The 19,182-nt window shown below is 46.7% G+C and overlaps 1 protein-coding gene across 2 annotated transcripts in view; it reads right to left on the bottom strand.

The window, feature by feature from the left end:
• Positions 1-19,182, bottom strand: part of ANKRD28 (ankyrin repeat domain 28) — a 1,823,421-nt gene that overhangs the window by 469,142 nt on the left and 1,335,097 nt on the right. For both annotated transcript variants that reach the window (XM_069648906.1, XM_069648905.1), the window contains exon 19: positions 13,534-13,621. In XM_069648906.1, coding sequence (XP_069505007.1) covers positions 13,534-13,621 — 88 coding nt within the window. The remainder of the gene's footprint in view (positions 1-13,533; positions 13,622-19,182) is intronic.

Below are 19,182 nucleotides of genomic sequence, written 5' to 3'. Positions count from 1 at the left end.
GGTCAGTGTTTGCTTGTATTATTGTATCTGAGTGCCTATTGTGTATACTTTGCATACTGCCTAACTCTTCTTGAGGGACGTCTGACTGCTCAGCCACAGCTACCAGGTAAATCTGGGTGGTACAGACTGCTACCAGGTGGGTTTACTGCCAACACCTGTAGTCTTAAATCTTTTGCAGTGATCCCTAAGGGAACTGCACAGGTTTCTGCCTAACATTACCTACCCCTAAACTCTGACTATATGTCCATGGGCTTATAATAAACTTTATTCAAACAATATTGGCTTTACCATTGCTTGCTTACGCAACACTTCTGAAAGTTGGGGCTACTTCTGTTAGCTAGTTTAACTTGTACTCTGACAATTAGAACCCCTTTACTGGACCCCAGAGAACCTACTGAAACTTTACATGAACTATTGGGCCAGAGGTCCCCCACAATTTAGGGCTGGACATTTTAAATTGAGGATCATTCTCTGTGGACCTTAAGTGCATAATATAACCGTACCTTCCCTTTGCAGGAGTTTGTGATGTATATTATGCCCTCTGATAAGTGAATGTATACATGTAATTATTGTGCTAGTGTTGTGTGATAACTACTTGCCAGTAGTCACTTTTTCTATAGTGTATTTGGCCAATAAATGATAATTTTATTTGTACACATCCTGGCTAAGTGTAATCTGTTATTCCCTTTGTGTGAACTCATTGTGGACCCTTTACGAGCTCACAACCTCTGAAGACTTAGCCCAGACCGTCTTTCACTGCTACCTGAACTAGTTTGGCTACAATATAGGTTCGCTTTCTATACATCTCTGCATCAGGCTAGAGTAAAGAAAATAAGTCCCAACACTCTGGAGACCTCAGGCAAAAAGTTACAATTGGTGATTGCTGATCACAATCCCATATGTCCTTGTGCCACCCCACAGAGAATGACTGTCAAGTCAGTCATTGACACCTTACTGAATGACAGTCCCGGAGGTAGCGCCTCTGCTGTGATCAGTAGTGGTCAGACCCAGTGGAAGAAGGGTGAACTGACCTGTAAACTGTCAATTACCCGTCGTCCACATGAAGGTGGCCTCAGAGCGAGACCTGTCAGTTCTCTAAGTTTGATTGGGGAGGGGCATAGCTACATGGCCGCAGAGTAAGACGTGGTTCCTGGGTGCTCCTGCAGATCCGTACAAGTTCCTGAGCAAAAGGAGCGTTTGCAGCCAACAATGCAGTGTCAAGTAAAATATACTGAAACATGAATAGTGTGGCGTGCAGCGGTTGGAAGCCCGGGACGAAATGCAGCAACAATGAGGAATGTTGTGCCAAGTAAGGTTGTAGGGGTCGGCCCGAGAACACAAGCAAGAAGGCGCCCTTAAGACAAAGGGTCGGCCCAAGGATCAGCCGTACCACAGTGGGGTGAAGTGGCAGGAAGCCACGAAACAAAGTCTGATCTGGGGAAGCAGGAACGGAATACAGAACCAGTGATATAAACGCGGCATGCCAAGAGGAAGTCTGCAGCGACAGGCGATAGTGCCGGAGGGGGGCCAGGCAGTGCGGATAAGGAATCGGAGGCCCGGATGGACCAATCGCGGGCAGGGGTGATGGGCGTGGAGAAGCATCACTACGAACAGTGACACCGTAATGATAAGGGCACACAGTGATGTGGAGACATCAGAGTAACTAAAGGAGGGAGGAAGAGTCAACACAGCCGCCCAGACTCTGAGGCTTTACACGGCCGCTTGAACAGCTTATGAGCGGCAGTGACTGTGGTCTTAATATAGCAGCGAGAGTGCAACGAGGAGCACATTGTAACAATAGCAGGGAGAAACTTCATTGTGGCCGGTACAGAGCTGCTAAAGGAAGAGCCCAGCTGGAGATAGAGTGAAACTGACACCCGGTAGCGAATCAGCACTCGTGTAATATACAGATACAAAGGGTCTCCTCGACACTGGCAGGCAGGCCACAACATGGAAGTCCGGTCGGAGGTGAATGGAATTGCAAGCTTGTCGGGAGCATCGACGCAGGTGGCAAGTCGGAAGCTGCAGGAACGCATGTACAAAGGGACACATAATCCACACATCTGCCCAACCAGGGAGGGTAAAACAGAAGAGGGTGCAGTGGTGGAAGTGAGCTTGGCTTGGTAGCCATGGGCGCTCAGAATACGGCAGAGCCCCCAAAGTGAAAAGCTACTACTCGGTCACATGACTGACGTAGGGCCAGATAAGGTGTACGCGCACCACCTAGCTTAAGGAGAATCCAAGTGGAGTGGGGGCTTGAGAAGTTGCAGAAGTGCAAGCAGCCTAACAATTAAACACAGCACCTCACACCGGTAGTGCCTTGCTGCAATCCAAGCCCCAATGCAGAAGGGATGACTTGGAGAAGCGCCTGGAGGCACCCTGGTCCATAACCCACGGTGTAAGGTCATATCATCGCTGGAATTCCCAACACAGATAGCACATGAGACGGCTCCAAGGTCTCACACGTGGCGCCCCGGCGCTGTGGCAATTGAATAACATTTCAGGGTAATTGTAATAGCAGAACACTGAAGTGTATAGGTATAAACAATACGGGCTACTTATAATAAGCTGACGACATTCCCAGATGTAAGGGAGCCCCCCTAGAAGGAAAACTGGTGAAGAAGCTGTTCCTACGAGGAGGATCCTACTAACTCGCGATTGAGAGTGCACAATTCCAGAATAAACTGTGGCCTGGGCCCCAATATTACGTGCGGTCAGCGGCACTAGCCGCATGAGACTAAGTATTGGAGCACAAAGAGAGACTCCCCCCTGGTGGCTGGCTAAGCCCTGGAGAGGGATGACTGAAAACAACCTTAGAGGCACAGAATTGCAGGCAAAGCCAGGATGATGTCAAGGCTGCCCAAAAGCAAAGGGAAACAACCCACCATAGGCGAGTTTGCCAAGTCTCCGCAGGTGACAGATGGAGCCAATGGAAAGGGCCAAGGCACGCGAGGAAACGAGACTACGGCGCACAGCGACCAACAGACACTAGAAGCCATAGCTGAACTGAATGTGTCATGGGAAAGTAAGTTGTGCACTGCAATCTCGGAGCTGAGAACCTCGCTGGAGTTCAAGATTGATGCAGTGAGTGTGGACGGGAATCTGTTGCGACAAGACGTACGAGCGTTGGCCAAGCGCACAGGAATACTAGAGAAGGTGAAAGCCAGCACAAGCTCATGCACGACCAACACAAAAGAAGTTCACATGTTGAAACTGATGCGCAATCTCGAGAATCGACCTGAAGAAGCGGAAGGGCGGGCCCGCAGGAATAACATGCGCATTGTGCAGCTTCCGGAAGGCGAAGAAGGATCAGACCCGATGAACTATGTCGAAAACATGCTACTGCAAGAAACACCGGGTGGCATGTTAAGCCAGGGATTCGCAGTGGAAAGAGCGCACAGGGTTCTGACGAGTCGGCCGCGACCGGGGAGCCCCACCGAGGCCTATTATTGCTAAGATTATGAACTATAAAGGCAGAGAGAAGGTCCTGGAGCATTTCCGCAAAGGAGAAACGAATAGCAGAGCATCGGCGACCATCACTGCATACCCGGACTACACCCTCTTGGTGCAGAGGCAACGGTTGAATTATGTGGCAGTAAAGAGGAGACTACGGGAAGCAGGTTACAGATACATGCTGTTATACCCGGCAAAGATGAAGGTGCTGCATAAGAATTAAGGGCTGTTCTTCGAAACACCGGAAGATGTGACTGCATGACTGGACTTTCAAAGCTGCCCGAGGGAAACGGAAGAACAGACGGAAAGCAGAACGTAAAAGTGAACCGGCACTGAGTTGATGCTGCATTGTCACATAAGGAGACGATTGAGAGATCCGTACAGTACACATAATGACACTGGGACTTGATTATAGTAGAATGTATAGGGACCCGACACAATAATCTATGTGGCTCATGTGGTAACATGTTGTTCATGCAATACAGGAGGCACAGCACCAGGAGACACGCTACTATTCCCCCCAGAGGTAGTTTGATAAGGATACCACCAGGGCGGTATCCCCCTGCGGAGTACCAAGGATCGGTTGTACCGAGATAAGGGCAAGATGCGGGGTAGCCCGAGATCCAGGGATGGAGCTCGGCAACAGCTGAGGGAAGGTGATGGGGGTGTCAGTTGGGGTTGAGCAGAGTGGAGGGAGGGAGTGGGGGAGTCTGAAAGGGTGTTCATAGTTGGGGGTGGGGAGGAGGGAGGAGAGTTGGGGGATTTGCAGTGTTATTTGTAGGAATAAGCTTACACACATGCGCACCTGTGCTTAAAGCGGATGACGGGGAGGGACAATGAAGGGGACTGGGTATGGTCAAAATATGGGGGACCTTAAGATAGTTACTTGTAATGTCAGGGGGCTCCACAGTTTCCTGAAGAGGAACAAGATTATGATGTACTTAAGAAGGCAGAAAATAGATATAGCCCTAATACAGGAAACCCATCTCACGAAAGAGAAACAAGAGGTGATACAGAGGAAGGGGAAGGGGACCATCATAGGTGCAACATACTCGGCTTATGCCAGAGGGGCGATCACTTGGGTAGCACCACATGTCCCTTTCCAACTGCTACAGGCCACAGTGGAGGCAGATGGGAGGATGGTGGCAATAAGGGGATTGATAGAAAATAGAGAAATATGCATTATCAATACATATGCCCCGAATGAAGACACAGCGGCTTAATTCAAGACCCTATATAGCAAAATGAGCCCATACCTGGGGGGTGCGGTGATATGGGGAGGTGACTTTAACTGCACGTTAGACCAAAAGGTAGACCGGTCAGACAGGAAATCAGACAAACCCCTCCCCTCCCCACTGCCAAAACCCTAAAGACCCTGTTGGGAGACCTCCGGCTAGAGGATATGTGGACTTTACACCACCCACACGATAGACAGTATTCGCATTACTCTGCCCCACAGAACGTGTACACATGGTTAGACTATATGTTTGCCTCACAGGAGACGACGGTGGAAATAGTGCGATCGGAGTACAAGGCGCGGGTCCTCTCGGACTACTCGCCATTGGTCTTAATATGGCAATATCTGCCTCCAAGGGCTAGGATCGCAAGGTGGCGATTCAGAGCTGAAGCATTGGAAGACAGTGTTCCGGGAGAACCTGAGAGAAGAAATCATAGAATACTTTGAAAATAACACTGGGAGGGTTGCATCAGCAGGCACTTTATGGGAAGCATTTGAGGTGGTGATGAGAGGATCAGCTATAGCCAAATCCAAAGGGCTGCAGAAGACAGAGGTGAAACTAGAGACAGTTTTGGCTAAAGGGGGTAACTACCGGGAGGAGGCTGAAACCATAAACCAATTGCAGCAGGAATGCGCAGGACACTGGGAGAGATTGTGCAATTTAAACTACAAGAAATACATAGAGAGGCAACACGCAGGGGGAGGCAAGCCGGGGAGATTGCTAGCATGGTTGTATAAAAGTGAGACCCCGAGACCAACGATCAGAGCAGTAATGGGGGAGAGTGGGCAAATATTGGATACCCAAGAGGGCGTGAACAGAGAGTTCCTTGAATTCTATAAACAATTTTACGGGGACGTAGGAGGGGGTGAAGGTAGTGAGATAATGGAAGCAGAGGATATTGGCCTGCCAAAAATAAGTGCTGAAGAGCGAGAGGACCTAGCTGCACCAATTACATTGGAAGAACTAGAAGCAGTGATTGAGCAACTACCCACCAGCAAGACCCCGGGAGCGGATGGACTCCCCAGTGAGTTTTACAAAATATATAGGAAAGAAGTGCTCCCCTCGCTGCTGGCAATGTTAAATGAAGCATTTGAAACAGGGATATGACCAGAATCCCTGAGAGAAGCAATCATTATCCCACTCCCCAAACCCAATAAGACAAGCACGGACTGCGGGTCGTACAGACTGTTGTCGATGCTGAACCAGGACAGCAGGATACTCACGACTGTGTTGGCAAATAGAATGAGACGGGTCATAAGCAGATTAATACACCATTATCAGTCCAGATACGTCCTGTGCAGAGGCATATCAGACAACCTCAGACGACTTCACCGGGTCATAGAGCACACAGTAGGAGATTCAAGCGAGATTGCAATCATATCACTAGCTACAGTGAAGGCCTTGGACTCCGTCAAATGGCCTTGGCTGATGGCAGCTCTCAGAGAATATGGGATGGGACCCAGGTACCTTAAGTGGGTGAAATTACTATACAGTTCACTGCTAGCCAAAGTTAAAATGGGAGCGATCATCCCAGAGAGGTGGCAACTCAGTAGGGGCACCAGACAGGGATGCCCTTGGTCCCCGATGCTGTACATCCTAGCATTGGAACCCCTGGCGATATACTTGAGACAACAAAACGAGGAAGTCGGGATTTACACAAAAGGGGGACCACACTTAATTTCATTATATGCAGATGACATGTTACTATACTTGAGATACCCCGAGGAAAATCTTCAATACATTCTAGAAGCAATAGAGCGATTTGCGTTGCTCTCTGGCATTGCAGTCAATCCCAAGAAATCGTATATATTCCTCTTGGTGAGGTATATAGGGGTCCAGCGGGAACAACTGCCAGTCGTACAAATACCGTGGGAGAACAGCACGTTCAGATACCTGGGGATTGACATTTATCACACAGTGGAAGCAGAATATAAACAACACAGAGAAAGTGGTAGTGAACATTGAAAATAGTATGAGGTTCTGGACTAAGCTTCCCTTGGCCATGATGGGGACGGGGTGCTGTTAAAGATGGTCGTATTGCCTAGGCTACATTCTTTTGGGAACATACCATATATGATACCAATGCGTTTCTTGTCAAACTCCAGAGCATATGCAGGGGCTTCATTTGGCATGGAACTAGGAACAGAATTGCCCTATGGAAGTTACAGGAAACTTATGATAAAGGGGGTATAAAACTGCCTAATTTTGATATCTATTATTTGGCCAGTCAACTGCAATATGTGGCCAAATGGTTAACGGAAGACTCGACATCAGAGTCCAGACTGTTGAGATCGGAGCGTGCCTGGTTTTTTCTGAAAGAAGTGATATGGCTGACCAAAACAGAGCTAAAAGGGTGCCCAGGGATGATGGAACTGGGATGGAAAATATCGCGCACTGCTCGTCAGGTTATGGAGAGCCCAACCTTGTGTTCTCTGCAAGTGCCGCTAGTGGCATTGACCGGAGGAGACGTGCAACTGAGAAAGACGATCCGTAGGTACTGGGAACCAGTGGGGATCGCAACAGTGGGAGACATATGGCAGGAAGGGGGAAGTAAAGGAATTCGGGGTGCTGGCTGCGGAAACTGGTTTACACGTAGGACAGCATATTACTTATACTAGAATGGTATGGAGGATAAGAGACACATTGTCTGAAATAATACTGGAAGATCAACCTGACACGGCCATAGAAACAATATATGATATAGCAGAGGGCGGGCATGAGGTTTCTCGAATCTATGAGCTGCTGGCCCAATTAAGAAAAGACTGGGAAGAGGAAGTCAGGGAACTCATGAGTGACGGACTATGGGAGTGGGCTCAAGGGTACCATAAAAAAGGGTCTAGGAACGCGAAGCTACAAAAAATACAGGTATATGTAACCCACAGGACATACATGACCCCCCAGAGGATAGCTCGGTTTAAGAACGCTGAACGACAAACATGCCCCAAATGCGGGGGAAGAAAACGCAGGGATGACACACGTGTTGGGCATGTCCAGAAATTGGGAAGTTCTGGGGAGAAGTAACCCACCGATTAAATGAGAAAGGGATCAAGCTAAACATTGAATCAGTGTGGGCATGCATGGTAGGGGGTTTCCCCAGACCGTGCCAACTTAAACACGTGAGCAAGCTTAAGGACTTGGCATATATACTTGACAAGTGCAGAATTGCCATGGGGTGGAATATATGCAGCAGAAAAGGACCGAAGCCAAAACAGCAGTATGGCATGAAGCGGTCAGTAGGGGAGGGGAGGAGGAAGCAGAAACCCTGACGGCTTTGAAACACTTAGTGGCCACATTGTATGGGTCCACCCAAGACTGCTTAAGCGATCAGGAAACCTTTGAGAATACAGAAGGGGAGGGTCCCCCAGAGGAAGGAGTAGCAGAATGCGAAGTGGCTTAGGCTCGAGTTGGGGGCAGGGTAAGGGGTAAGCGGTAGATATTTAACAATAGGTATATGATGCTAAAGTATTATGATAAGTACTACTGGTTTTGTTGAATTTTGATTGTTGTAAAAACCAATAAAATTGTTTAAACAAAAAAAAAAAAAAAAAAAAAAGTTTGATTGGAACCTTCAGTGAGCCCAGAGAAGGAGGTGGGACCATCATCTGGCAAGGTAAACTATTCAATAGGCCTTGGTGGGCCTGGGAAGGTTATCATAAAGTGTCCATTGAATAGTGTGGAGAATTCTATCTTGAGAGATGGACTTGGAGCTCTGCTTAGGGCTACAGAGAGGGAGCCAGAGAAACTTGTGCGTCTCCCTGCCCTGTGCCAAAGCAGCCCCTCTAATGGCTTCAGTGAGGATGACCTAGTGTCGCCTCACCTGAACCCACATCAGCAAGGTGAGCTGGAGATTTGGCTGAGGCAATCTCCCTCCTTGTTGTCACGGAGTCCCCTGATAACAGGTTGGTGTGAATCAGACTATTATGGGAGTTGGTTAACTCACTAAGTTTGGGTGTTGTGGTGGATCAGACCAAACAAGGAGTTCTGACAGTTAGTATGAGATCAACCCTATGTTGAAACAAGGCGTGTTTGAGCCCTCTAGCGGTCAGGAGGCCAGTACTGAGGATCTGGAGCAACATACATGAACAGCCAGTTTGGGATTCTGAATGGACACTAGAGCTCTGTATTCTGTCCCCAAGACAGATACATACTTCCCACCAAAGGTAACAACTGGGTGGATTAGCTCTGCATTGAAAAGCACAGTAGCATTTTGTATCTCTCTGCAGGGTATTTAAACATATCCCTGACAGTCAATACTACGGAGGAGAAAGCCGTTTCAGCCTTTTCAGATCCTTACTTCAATGTATTGACTTCTGGATTGATGGCTGCAACTGACACTTGTCAGATGAGATTAGAGCATGTTCTGAATGGGAAAAGGTCTCAGCAATACATGCCTGGATGACATGACAGACTCAACCCAGACTTGGAAGGAGCTGGGAACAACAAGAGCCTGGGTGTCAGGATCTTTATCATGCCAGCGTGTTCTGGGAGATAACCAAAATGTCAAACTGAACAAGAGCCATTGGCCTTCCTTCAGCATACCTTTGGTATAAGTGGGAGCAAGATGCAATTTCTTGTCAAAGTACCTGATTTACAGAACTGGGCAACTCCCACTACCCAACCCAAAGTGATGACGTTTCTGGGGCTCACTGGGAAACATGAGTAAAGATGTAGACTATAGAAATATAGCAGTCCCTCTGACTGCCCTCACTACTTCAAGGGGACCTAAAGAAAGTTAATGGACCCTTGAGTGTGAGAAGGCCTTCAATTGTGTGAAAGAATCCGTAGGTCAGGCCCCTGGTTTAAGTGTACCTGATTGGAAGAGATCTTTCATAGTGCAGATAGATGGCTATGACACTGGGATAGTTGGAAAACGTTCACAGCTCGATGACAAAGGTGAGGAACAACCTATATGTCATATCAGATACCAGTTTAGGAGTGGAGAACTCAGGTGGCCCCAGGTGGAGAAGAGATGCTTTTCCATGATATGGTGTTTTAGGAGGTTGAGGTCCTATCTCGATGGGACTCACTTAACTGTGTATGCTCACCCTAAATCCAAAGGGGCTAAGGTGGTTCATGAGCTTGGGATAGTGAAGGCCTTGAACTTCACTATCCCAAATTTAGCAATGCTGATGGGCTGTCCAACTGTGATAACCGACTGGAACAGAGTTCCATGCAGGGGTAGATTAGTTCCCTGTGTACCTAGTCTGGGAGGGATGATTGCTAGGAAAGATTCCTCTTTACTTCACTTTTTCTTCTATTTCTATGGACCCCCAAACAACGTGCTTTTATTTGTGTACCTAACCTATTTTGTATACAGTGCAGTGAAGATTTAAGCTTCAGTACAAGGGCTTTTGCTCATCTGTTATGTGGAAATTGACATGCTCCTCAGGCTGTCAGTACTGGAAAAAAAACATTGTTTCCCTTAGTCTAGTTACTTTGTTACTACTTTAAGTAACTTGTGTTTTTTATCTTGGTACAATGTCTCATACAATGCAGCACAATGTGGTACATTTTGTTTTGCAGTAGACTAACAGTCATAGGATTTTTGGTTACTGTAGGTGTGCTAAATGGACAAGCTGGTGGCAGCAGAGTCTTACCATTTGTTGGGTCATTCCATTTTAATCTTACCGCGTTTAGCTACTAACTGTGGCTCGTGGTTGAACATGGCCATGCCACAAGATTTTGCGCCTGTCCTTTGCCCATCACGTCTTTTAGCCTTCTTCCTCGCCTGTAGAGGCTTTTGGCGGGCTACTGGAGGGCTATGTGTGTTTGCTGCCAGGAAGCAGGCTGGGACTGTCTGGTCCCAATCCACATAATGGTGCCAGTGTGCCTGGGAGGAATGAATGAGGTGTGCCGCCAGTGGTCCTGATTGCAGGGGTGTGTGTGGGCCGGATATGTCATTGACTAGGGGGCAGCTGCTCTAACCTGGCTTTTTGGATAAGAAGAGGAGCCCAGGACCCACTCGAGAGAGATTCTCAAAGAAACTTTAGGAGTCAAGACTTCTGCCAAGCTACAAGACTTGGGAGGAGACTGTGGACCTGTAGGAAGAAAGCTTGGCGACCAACTTCTGCTGCTGTCCTGTTAGAGGTCTGCCCTGTGGAAGATCTCCAGCAGTCCTGCGAAGGAGCTGCGACCCTTGAAGTGGAGGGAGCATCCATTCTCGATGCCAGCTCTGAGTCCTATGTAGAAGATGGCTCTCACAGATTCAAGGAAAGCTGACCTGGACTCTGGTACATGGCTCCGGTCTATAGTCTGTTGACGGGGCAGACCTGACAGGGTGGCTCTCGCACTGATGCCTCGAGGGCCATTGGGGCTAGACTGGCTTTGAGTGATCGAAGGTCGAGCTTTAGGGCACGAGACCCGACTTCGACACATTTTTGTCGGTACCTCCATGCGCAACTGGTGCCAGTGCTGCCTGCGGCATTGAGGCCTGTGTCGTACCTGCCATGGATTTCTCAAAAAACAGAAGCATCTGCTACCTAAATTCCTCACACTCCTCCCTCGGGCCCGCCTTCTGGGGGTATGACTTACTCTTTTTCTCAGAGGACTCAGAGACACCACTATGCTTGCACTACATTTGCTTCTTGTGGGAAGACAGGGAGGTTGATTGGTGAGACTCACTTCGAGAGCGAGACCTCGTCCCTTTTTTTGTGACAACGGTCCTTCTCAGGCGTAGGCCCTTCCGTCTTGGCACCCAAATATTTGGTGGACAATCGGGCCGTGGATTTCAAAGGGGGCCTCCAGAGCACCAACTTCGCCAAGCATTCCCCGAGCTGGACTGATGTGCCGACAGGAGCCACACTACTAGATGTCATGCTTCACTCCGAGATACCACACAGAGATATTGTGTTGGCACGTGATGGACATTTTCGAGCTGCAGTCCTTGCAGTGCTTAAAAACAGACATGAGACCAGGCATGTCTGCCTCAAAACAATACTTACCAAAATATTTCTGAACCGTGTCCTGAAATACTGTGCTGAGCATGCCGAAAAAAAAGTAATGATGTATGGGGGCGTACTGACTATGTATATGTACTACATATGCAAAAACAAGGGTGTTCTGGGAGTTTCTCTGCTACCTGCCTATATCCCGGGTTAGAGTCTCAACCAGAGTCTTTAGCTCACCATCCTTTCACAGAAGAGAAATTTCCATTACATATCAGTCTTTGTCCTGCCCAAGGGCAGTCCAGCACCGAAATGCCTGGCAATTCTCTTCTGAACAAGAGTACCAACAGCAACCCCAGACACGTGTCTAAGTTACTAGGGTAATCCAGACGTGGAACCCTTGCTGACTGTTCTTAGAGAGGCACAGCTCCACCTCACCGACGAGGCCCAACCAGGCCGAAACACGTGTCTGGGGTTGCTGTTGGTCTCAGACAAAGACTGATATGTAGTGGAAATTTCTCTTCTGTGAAAGGATGGTGAGCTAAAAACTATGATTGAGACTCTAATCCACGATATGGGCCAGTAGTAGAAAACTCCCAGAACCCCCCTTTATGTACTACAGATGCCATATCCAGATTCAGAGGGGCGTGGTCGAGGCCACACTACACCCCCTGTCAAAATGTTCCAAGCATTTGGCGCTGGGATATTAAAATGAGGAATCTGTGGGAGAATTAAATCCATTGAAATACAAACATGCAGGCACAGGGAACATTCCTCTCATTAGAAAAGCGGTGGTATGTCATCTGCTCAAACAACTTGGCAAGATGTTTCAAGAGAGACCAGTATCGACATTTGCCCAAAGTGGCAGAGAGGGGAAGTGTGTGCATTTGTGAAGAGTCATCAGATTGCATATTTGGTCATTTTGGGTACAGCAGCAAATCCCCTGAAGACAAGACAGGTGTTTGAGTAAAAAGAGTGATGGCATCAACCTGTTCTGCAGACTGCTGGTTCCTAATTCTATCTAACAAAGTACCATTTGTAAGTTTATGCACACTTTTAAATAATAAGCTGCATCAAACAAATTTGAGGCAAGAATACCACCCTCCCGTCAAAATGTGCACCAGACACCCTCCTGTCTTTTTACTAGGAGTCAATGGGTTAGAAAAGTATGCTATATTTCATTTTAACACACAGACAAACTCTGCGCACAATGCACCATTATTTGTTCCTTCATTCTCTGTTGTACCATCTAAAAGAACATTTACATAAACACATATTTTGTATATAAAGTCATTAAAATGGAGAAGAACATTTTTAATGAACATGGAAGCTTCTGATCATGCAAGTAAGGATTTTATAGGGGGCAACAGAAGCAGACAGATTCTGCCATCTGCTTCACTCAGCGAATGAAAGCAAACGGGAAAGCAGCTAAACGCTTATTTCTGCACAGTTGGCATGGGTATGGGTACCCACACACACACACACCTCCAATGCCATAGGTATGGTGACATCGATCAGACATCCACAAACATCTTATAACCTTTAGTGATGTAGAGAAGGCTGATGTGAGCTATCTCACAATTTTGTTGTGAGCGCTAGTTTCACTAAAACTCTCCCTATTTCAAAAGAGATCTGGCACCATTTGCTAAAACAGCATTATACTTCTGACCTCAGAACTGCTTTGTGAGGACTTTATAGGGATACTGCATTTATCCATGCATCATATACAATGACTAATAGTAGAAGCATTTGGAAGCAAGAAAAGGCAGGAGGAGCTCATTACTAGCAACAATATCTAGGCTGGGTTATCCGCACAAGGCTACCAATCCGATGAGCTAAGTTAGGATATTATTAATCAGTAAAGGTGCTCTCCTAGGTGGCGGCTGCATAAATACCTCTCAGGACTCACAGTAACAAAGTATTACGCTTGGACACAGGCAAAAAGCTGGTAGACTTACTGTCCGTTTCCATCCTGAATGTCCACAGCAGTCTGAATATCTGTGTTTCCTATCAACAGCCGTAAACACTCCGAATGGCCATTGGTGGCTGGTGAGAAAAAAATCAAAGAAAAGTATTTTTAAGAGTGACAGTTACTTTCTAAGAAGCAGGAATCGTTGACTAGAAAAGCTCCACACATTAAAGGGAATTATTGAACAGACTCTAGGCAGGGTGAGGACATGCGGAATAGACATCTGAAAGAGATGGACTGTATACTTGCTTTTGGAAAGGGTGGTAAAGCCAAAACATCTGCCCTGGTGAAGTAGTTGGGGTTAAGCCTTCACATGAGACACAGAGGTGGTCGAGCCCTGAAATCCATGAAGGAGGGGGTAAGGTAAAGCCAAGGCAGGCGCAGAGGACAGGGAAGGTGGAACCAAGGCAGGCGTAGAGGACAGGGAAGATGGAGCCAAGGCAGGCGCAGAGGACAGGTAAGATGGAGCCAAGGCAGGTGCAGAGGAGGGGGAGTGGGAGGGTGGAGCAAAGGCAGGCACTGAGGAGGGGGAAGGTGGAGCAAAGGCAGGCACTGCAGAGGGCGTTGCTGAAGCCAAGACAACAACTGAGGAGGGAGAAGGCAGGGCATAAACAAGCATACAGGGGGAGGTGGAGTCTACATAGGCATGCCAGGAGGAAGGTACAGCTATGATGGGTTTAAGGGAGATCATTCTCCACAGTCCTCTGGTGAGGAGTGTGAAACAATGTATCCAATGAGCAATACACGGCTCCAACTGAAAGATGTGCCGAACTCTCGCTGGGAAGCAATATCAGAGCAAGCAGTTTCACTCAAAAGAGGCAGGGGGTTGAGCCTAGGCTGGTGGACAGGTACAGTGAGTTCCAACAGAATACACAACTGAGGATACTACACAGTCTGAAAAAAGTAGGATTACATATAAATGAGACAAAATACAAATAAGTACTTTAGTCGGATACACCACAGCAGTATATACATAAAAACAGGAAACTGTCTTTGAAGACGTTTACTACTTCTAAAGCTAAATGCATGACTTGCACCTGGCTGTAAAGTGAGTACTATATAATGTTAAGGGATGGTGAGAAAAGGGTGATCACTAAACACTAGCAATAGAGATTGCTTAATCATATTCTGCATGCCCAATGGGAATATATGAAGTCAATATACTTTCCACAATCTCCAGTACACAGTAAAACAGTAACACGGTACAATATATTCAAGTGTAGCACCTAAAATGGCAGAAGGGGTAACAACAATGTGAAAAAGGCCACCAAACATCAGGATAAATATAAACTTATTATAACGGGCCTAGATATTCTCAACACATCCCTAGGACTTGCTGGCAGAAAAAAACCAAGGTTAGATACAGTGCATCAATACATTTCTATGGACAGAAGTGCAGTGCTTTTAGTAACCGCTCTAATATACAGGCAAGTACTAAAAATCAATTTTACTGGGAGAAACTCCAGGTACCATGCAAATACCCTTTGCAGCATTGTTCAGGAGTTCAAAAGGTTTGCAAGATTTCCCATGGCAATACACTTGACAAAATCCACAGACAACCTGCGGTAACATATTCAACATAATACTCATAGTGCTACTCCACAAGTGCTGCCCAAAGAAACAATCAAACGCCAGAGGAAACCCAGCCAACTGGAGAAAAAGGCATACCAACCAGGATTCTGGCCAAAGGAGGTCATTGGAGAGTCACAGTCGAGGGGCATCTGCAAAACCCCAATACTCTCAGACACAGGTGATCTCTGAATAGGATTCTGAAAAATATATTCAGGACCTGGCGACAAGTACTTATGGCGCCAGTTACTGAATATTCTGTCCGGAGAAGGATGGAGAAGCAGGTTGGCATAGAACTTCTTCTGCATGGCTGCGACAAGTATCCCAGCATTCGACCAGCGAGGATTCAGAAGTGCGAAAAAAAAAGAAGAAACTGTTGCCAGGAGGATGTCCCACCAGTCAGAAGCAAAGATGAACAAGCGACAAGGATGAACCTGAGCAAAGGTATCTGGGCAGCCAACGGACAAAGAACAGGTACAGGACGGTAGCAATGAATGGAAGTAACCCAAGACTTTGAAAAATGAGAGCCTTAACAACTCAATCTTCTAGGCTGCAGAGGCTCCATACATCTGTCAGGTGCCATGTGCATGTTTCACAAGTTTCCTCCAGGCTCTTTGCAGTTGTGCATAAGGTGGGCTGATGTTTTCCTATATTGAGTCTTAGGAGAAGAGTTAAGTAGTTTAGTTAGGGGAGTAGCATACTTGGGGTTGTGCCAGTCTCTGTGTTTGGGGAGAATTCTGAGATTTGGATTCTGAACTTGCTTGGTTCCTTAACTGGGTTCTACCAGGAGAATAAGCCTTGCCAAACCAAAATGGAAGGAAAAATCCAAAATACAGAGGCTCTAGAATTCTCCCACACCAACCAATGTTCTAAAACATCCATTCATCTTTTCAAACAGTTGAGTTCCGTTAATTGAAGGCTTCCTGCTGGGCTTTACTATCTGCCCACAAATAAGCAAATGCATTATACGAGCAGGAAAACTGCCCTTGAAGCTTTGTGGGACATGTTCCTGTAAGAGGGGTGTGGTGCAGAGCGTTATTAATAGACATTCAATGCCTGATATAGAACCATGCAACATAGCACACATCAGCATTACCTGTGTGCAATACCCGAGAAGCAAAATGTATGTTCTGGTCAAATAACTTCCATATCAGCCTTAGAAAAGTGAGCTTTACAATATAGGTTGTGTGTTGTGGGTGTTTGTGTTTTGTTTTATGTTGTCGTTTGTGGTCCTGTATGTGTGGCCGTTGATTGTACTTTTTATTGGGATGTTTTATAGTTGTGGTTCCTTTCTCCTTAATTGATATCTCTTAAATGATGTTCTATGCAAATTTCACTATTCACCTAGTCATTGTTATTCTGTATTTACTTTGTTTTTCTGCAATTGAAAATGAAAATAAAGTGAATAAAATTTAAAAAAAAAAAAACTGGGAAAGAATGAGATCCACAAGTAGCACTGAGAAGAGCAAATTAATAAACAACCGTTTAAAAAGTGATACATGAATAAAAATGGTGCAGTGAAGTTCACAAGGGTATTGGAAGTAGATGCTTGGTTGACCAGTGGAAATTAATATTCACAAAGGGACTGAGTTGGTTGGAGAATGTGCAGCTCAGGTGTCAAATGTTCTAAGCAACTCCAGTGAAGAGGGTAGGTTTGCTTCAACTCTTAAGGGGAATACAGTATTTGAAATTTCACTGCATTCACAAGTAACTGAGAAATACATTTTGCAATGTACCAAAATTCAAATAAAGATTTATTGAATGCAATGGTATAAAAAACAAAAAAAAAAGGGAGCTTTGCTCTGCCCATTGAGAGGTAACCGAACAACAAGAATCTGTTGATCTGAGCACTTCTGAAATTCAGAGAGTAGTTTCTACTGGAATATCTTGCTTGGAAAATGTAGCCATGAAAGTGTTTGCCCCCTCCTGAAAAAATCTTTCCCACCATATTACAGGACTAGTATTTATTATATTCGAAATTCCAGTTCTAGAATATTTGGAGAAAGCAATCGATTGTAGTGGAGTGCAAATTCCAGAAAATACTGCCCCTGGCCACACTTTCTATGATGTAATTTTAAATGGATAACGGAGTGTTAGGGAGTAGCGTCTCACGTATATACCCGCAACATCTTAGAAATATTAGCGCTTTGGCAGCACCGCTGCGATTTGTACAGCATCTCTGTTAACTCTGCTAGGTTTTCCTTCACAGCGGTATCCACTTTCTGCTGCGCCAATGGCACTTTTCACTCAGTAGTAGGCCTACCTTTTCATTAAGTATAGTATTCATGCAAGAACCTTTAAATAAGCAAGCAAGCTAAGAGAAAGAAACATGAACTGGAAGGCCGAGACAATACATCAACAAACAAGTATAACTTTAGTTATCCAAATGCAATTCAAGTCTGAATCAATTCACTTATACATAGGAGTAGATCGATTACAAACAGGACAGTGTCAATGTCGACAATGGCGCGGACAGCTTCGAGGGCCTGACTAGGGGGGCAAAGACCAGACAGGCGCACCCAACGGGAATAGCGCTGACACGTTCAAGGGCCTCGAGGATTTTGCAGGTTTCGCCACAGACGAAGACCGCGACCTGGAACGACTCTGGTGAACACCAGATGACTTGTACGAACGGGGCCTCGAAGGCTCCTGATGTTTATCACGATGTCCACCCGGGGCCGAAGGCGTGCAAGTACCCGGCCAAGACTGTTCCCAGCTGGCTTTGTCAGAAGAACTGTACCTTGGGACTGCAATAGCTGCAACATCTGCACCCAGAAAGCATACCACTCCTCCAGGGTCGAGAATTTGGTGGGGCAGGTAACCTTTTTCGAGGAGGCATCGTCCGAAGAGTACGAGGAAGGCGAACAGTGACGCTGCTTCCTGGACCGCCGTGACGAAGAGGGCGAGTGGCGTGAACCACTGCAGAACCTGGAGCGATTGGATTCCTTCCGACGAGGGGAGTCCCCTGTCGACTCGTCGGTCGAAAGACCAGCAGAATTGGATTTATGGGGCTTGGACACCCTTCCTTCCTACCTTCAATTTCCCCTTATGTTCGTTGCCAGTCAACAACTGGCACTTCGAACAGTCATCCATAGTCATTCATAGCGTGGTCCTCGCCCAGGCACCGCAGAAATTCTATGCAGATTCGTAATTGACATCTTGGAGCCACAGTCCGGACATTTCTTGAAGCCAGACCACAGGGTCGTCGGGGTAGAAGAAGACATAATACGGTAACTGAACAGTAACCACAAGGCGCTCCTAGTTTGCTGAAACAAACATGTTTGCAGAAAAAAATTGAACCGAGGCAACGGCGCCGTGCGTGCTACTTATAATATCCGATGACGTCACCCTTGATGGAGTACTTTGAGGGACATCGACCCGATCGACGCAGGACGCCCTCTGCCAAAAACATTTCCGAAGCAGCATAGCTGTGGACATTACATGTCATAGATTAACAAGTTACTCCTTACCTGGTAACGTTCTTTCGATGGGATGTTCCTCCGACATATTCCTTATCTATGATATTTGTATCTCCAGCTTGCTGGCCTCGGAAAAAAAAAATTCCCAGTAGAGGGCGCTGTGCGTCGACGTCCGTCGAGCAGGTGTTCCTCGACAGCCACCGTATCGACGCCATCATGCCTATAAATGGCCACGCGCAGCGTCCGTTGCTCAGTTCCGTTTTGTAGAGTAAGGTAGTTATTGCATAAATGGTTACTACCCTTGAAGGAGCGTAAGCTGCAACCACAAGGGAAATGTTACTGCGGGGATGGATGGGAGGGGCGATAAGGAATATGTCGGAGGAACAGCCCATCGAAAGAACGTTACCAGGTAAGGAGTAACTTGTCCTTCGAAGGGATTGTGTCCTCCGACGTATTCCTTATCTATGATAGACACCCATAGCAGTGGTATGTGATTGGAGGCGGGAGTAAGAGATGCCATATTACTCTTTAAGAATGAACAGAGTGTAACACAGCTTTGCCAAATCTAGTCTCTTGACTAGAGGAGGAATCCAGGCTATAAAATTTGGTAAAGGTATGTGCGGACGACCATGTGGCAGCCGCACATATGT

The sequence above is a fragment of the Ambystoma mexicanum genome, chromosome 2q, assembly GCF_040938575.1.
Source record: "Ambystoma mexicanum isolate Mex_15411 chromosome 2q, UKY_AmexF1_1, whole genome shotgun sequence".
In the NCBI taxonomy this organism is placed as follows: Eukaryota; Metazoa; Chordata; class Amphibia; order Caudata; family Ambystomatidae; genus Ambystoma; species Ambystoma mexicanum.
The sequence above is the reverse complement of the archived record's forward strand: the minus strand, read 5'-3'. Positions and strand labels throughout refer to the sequence as shown.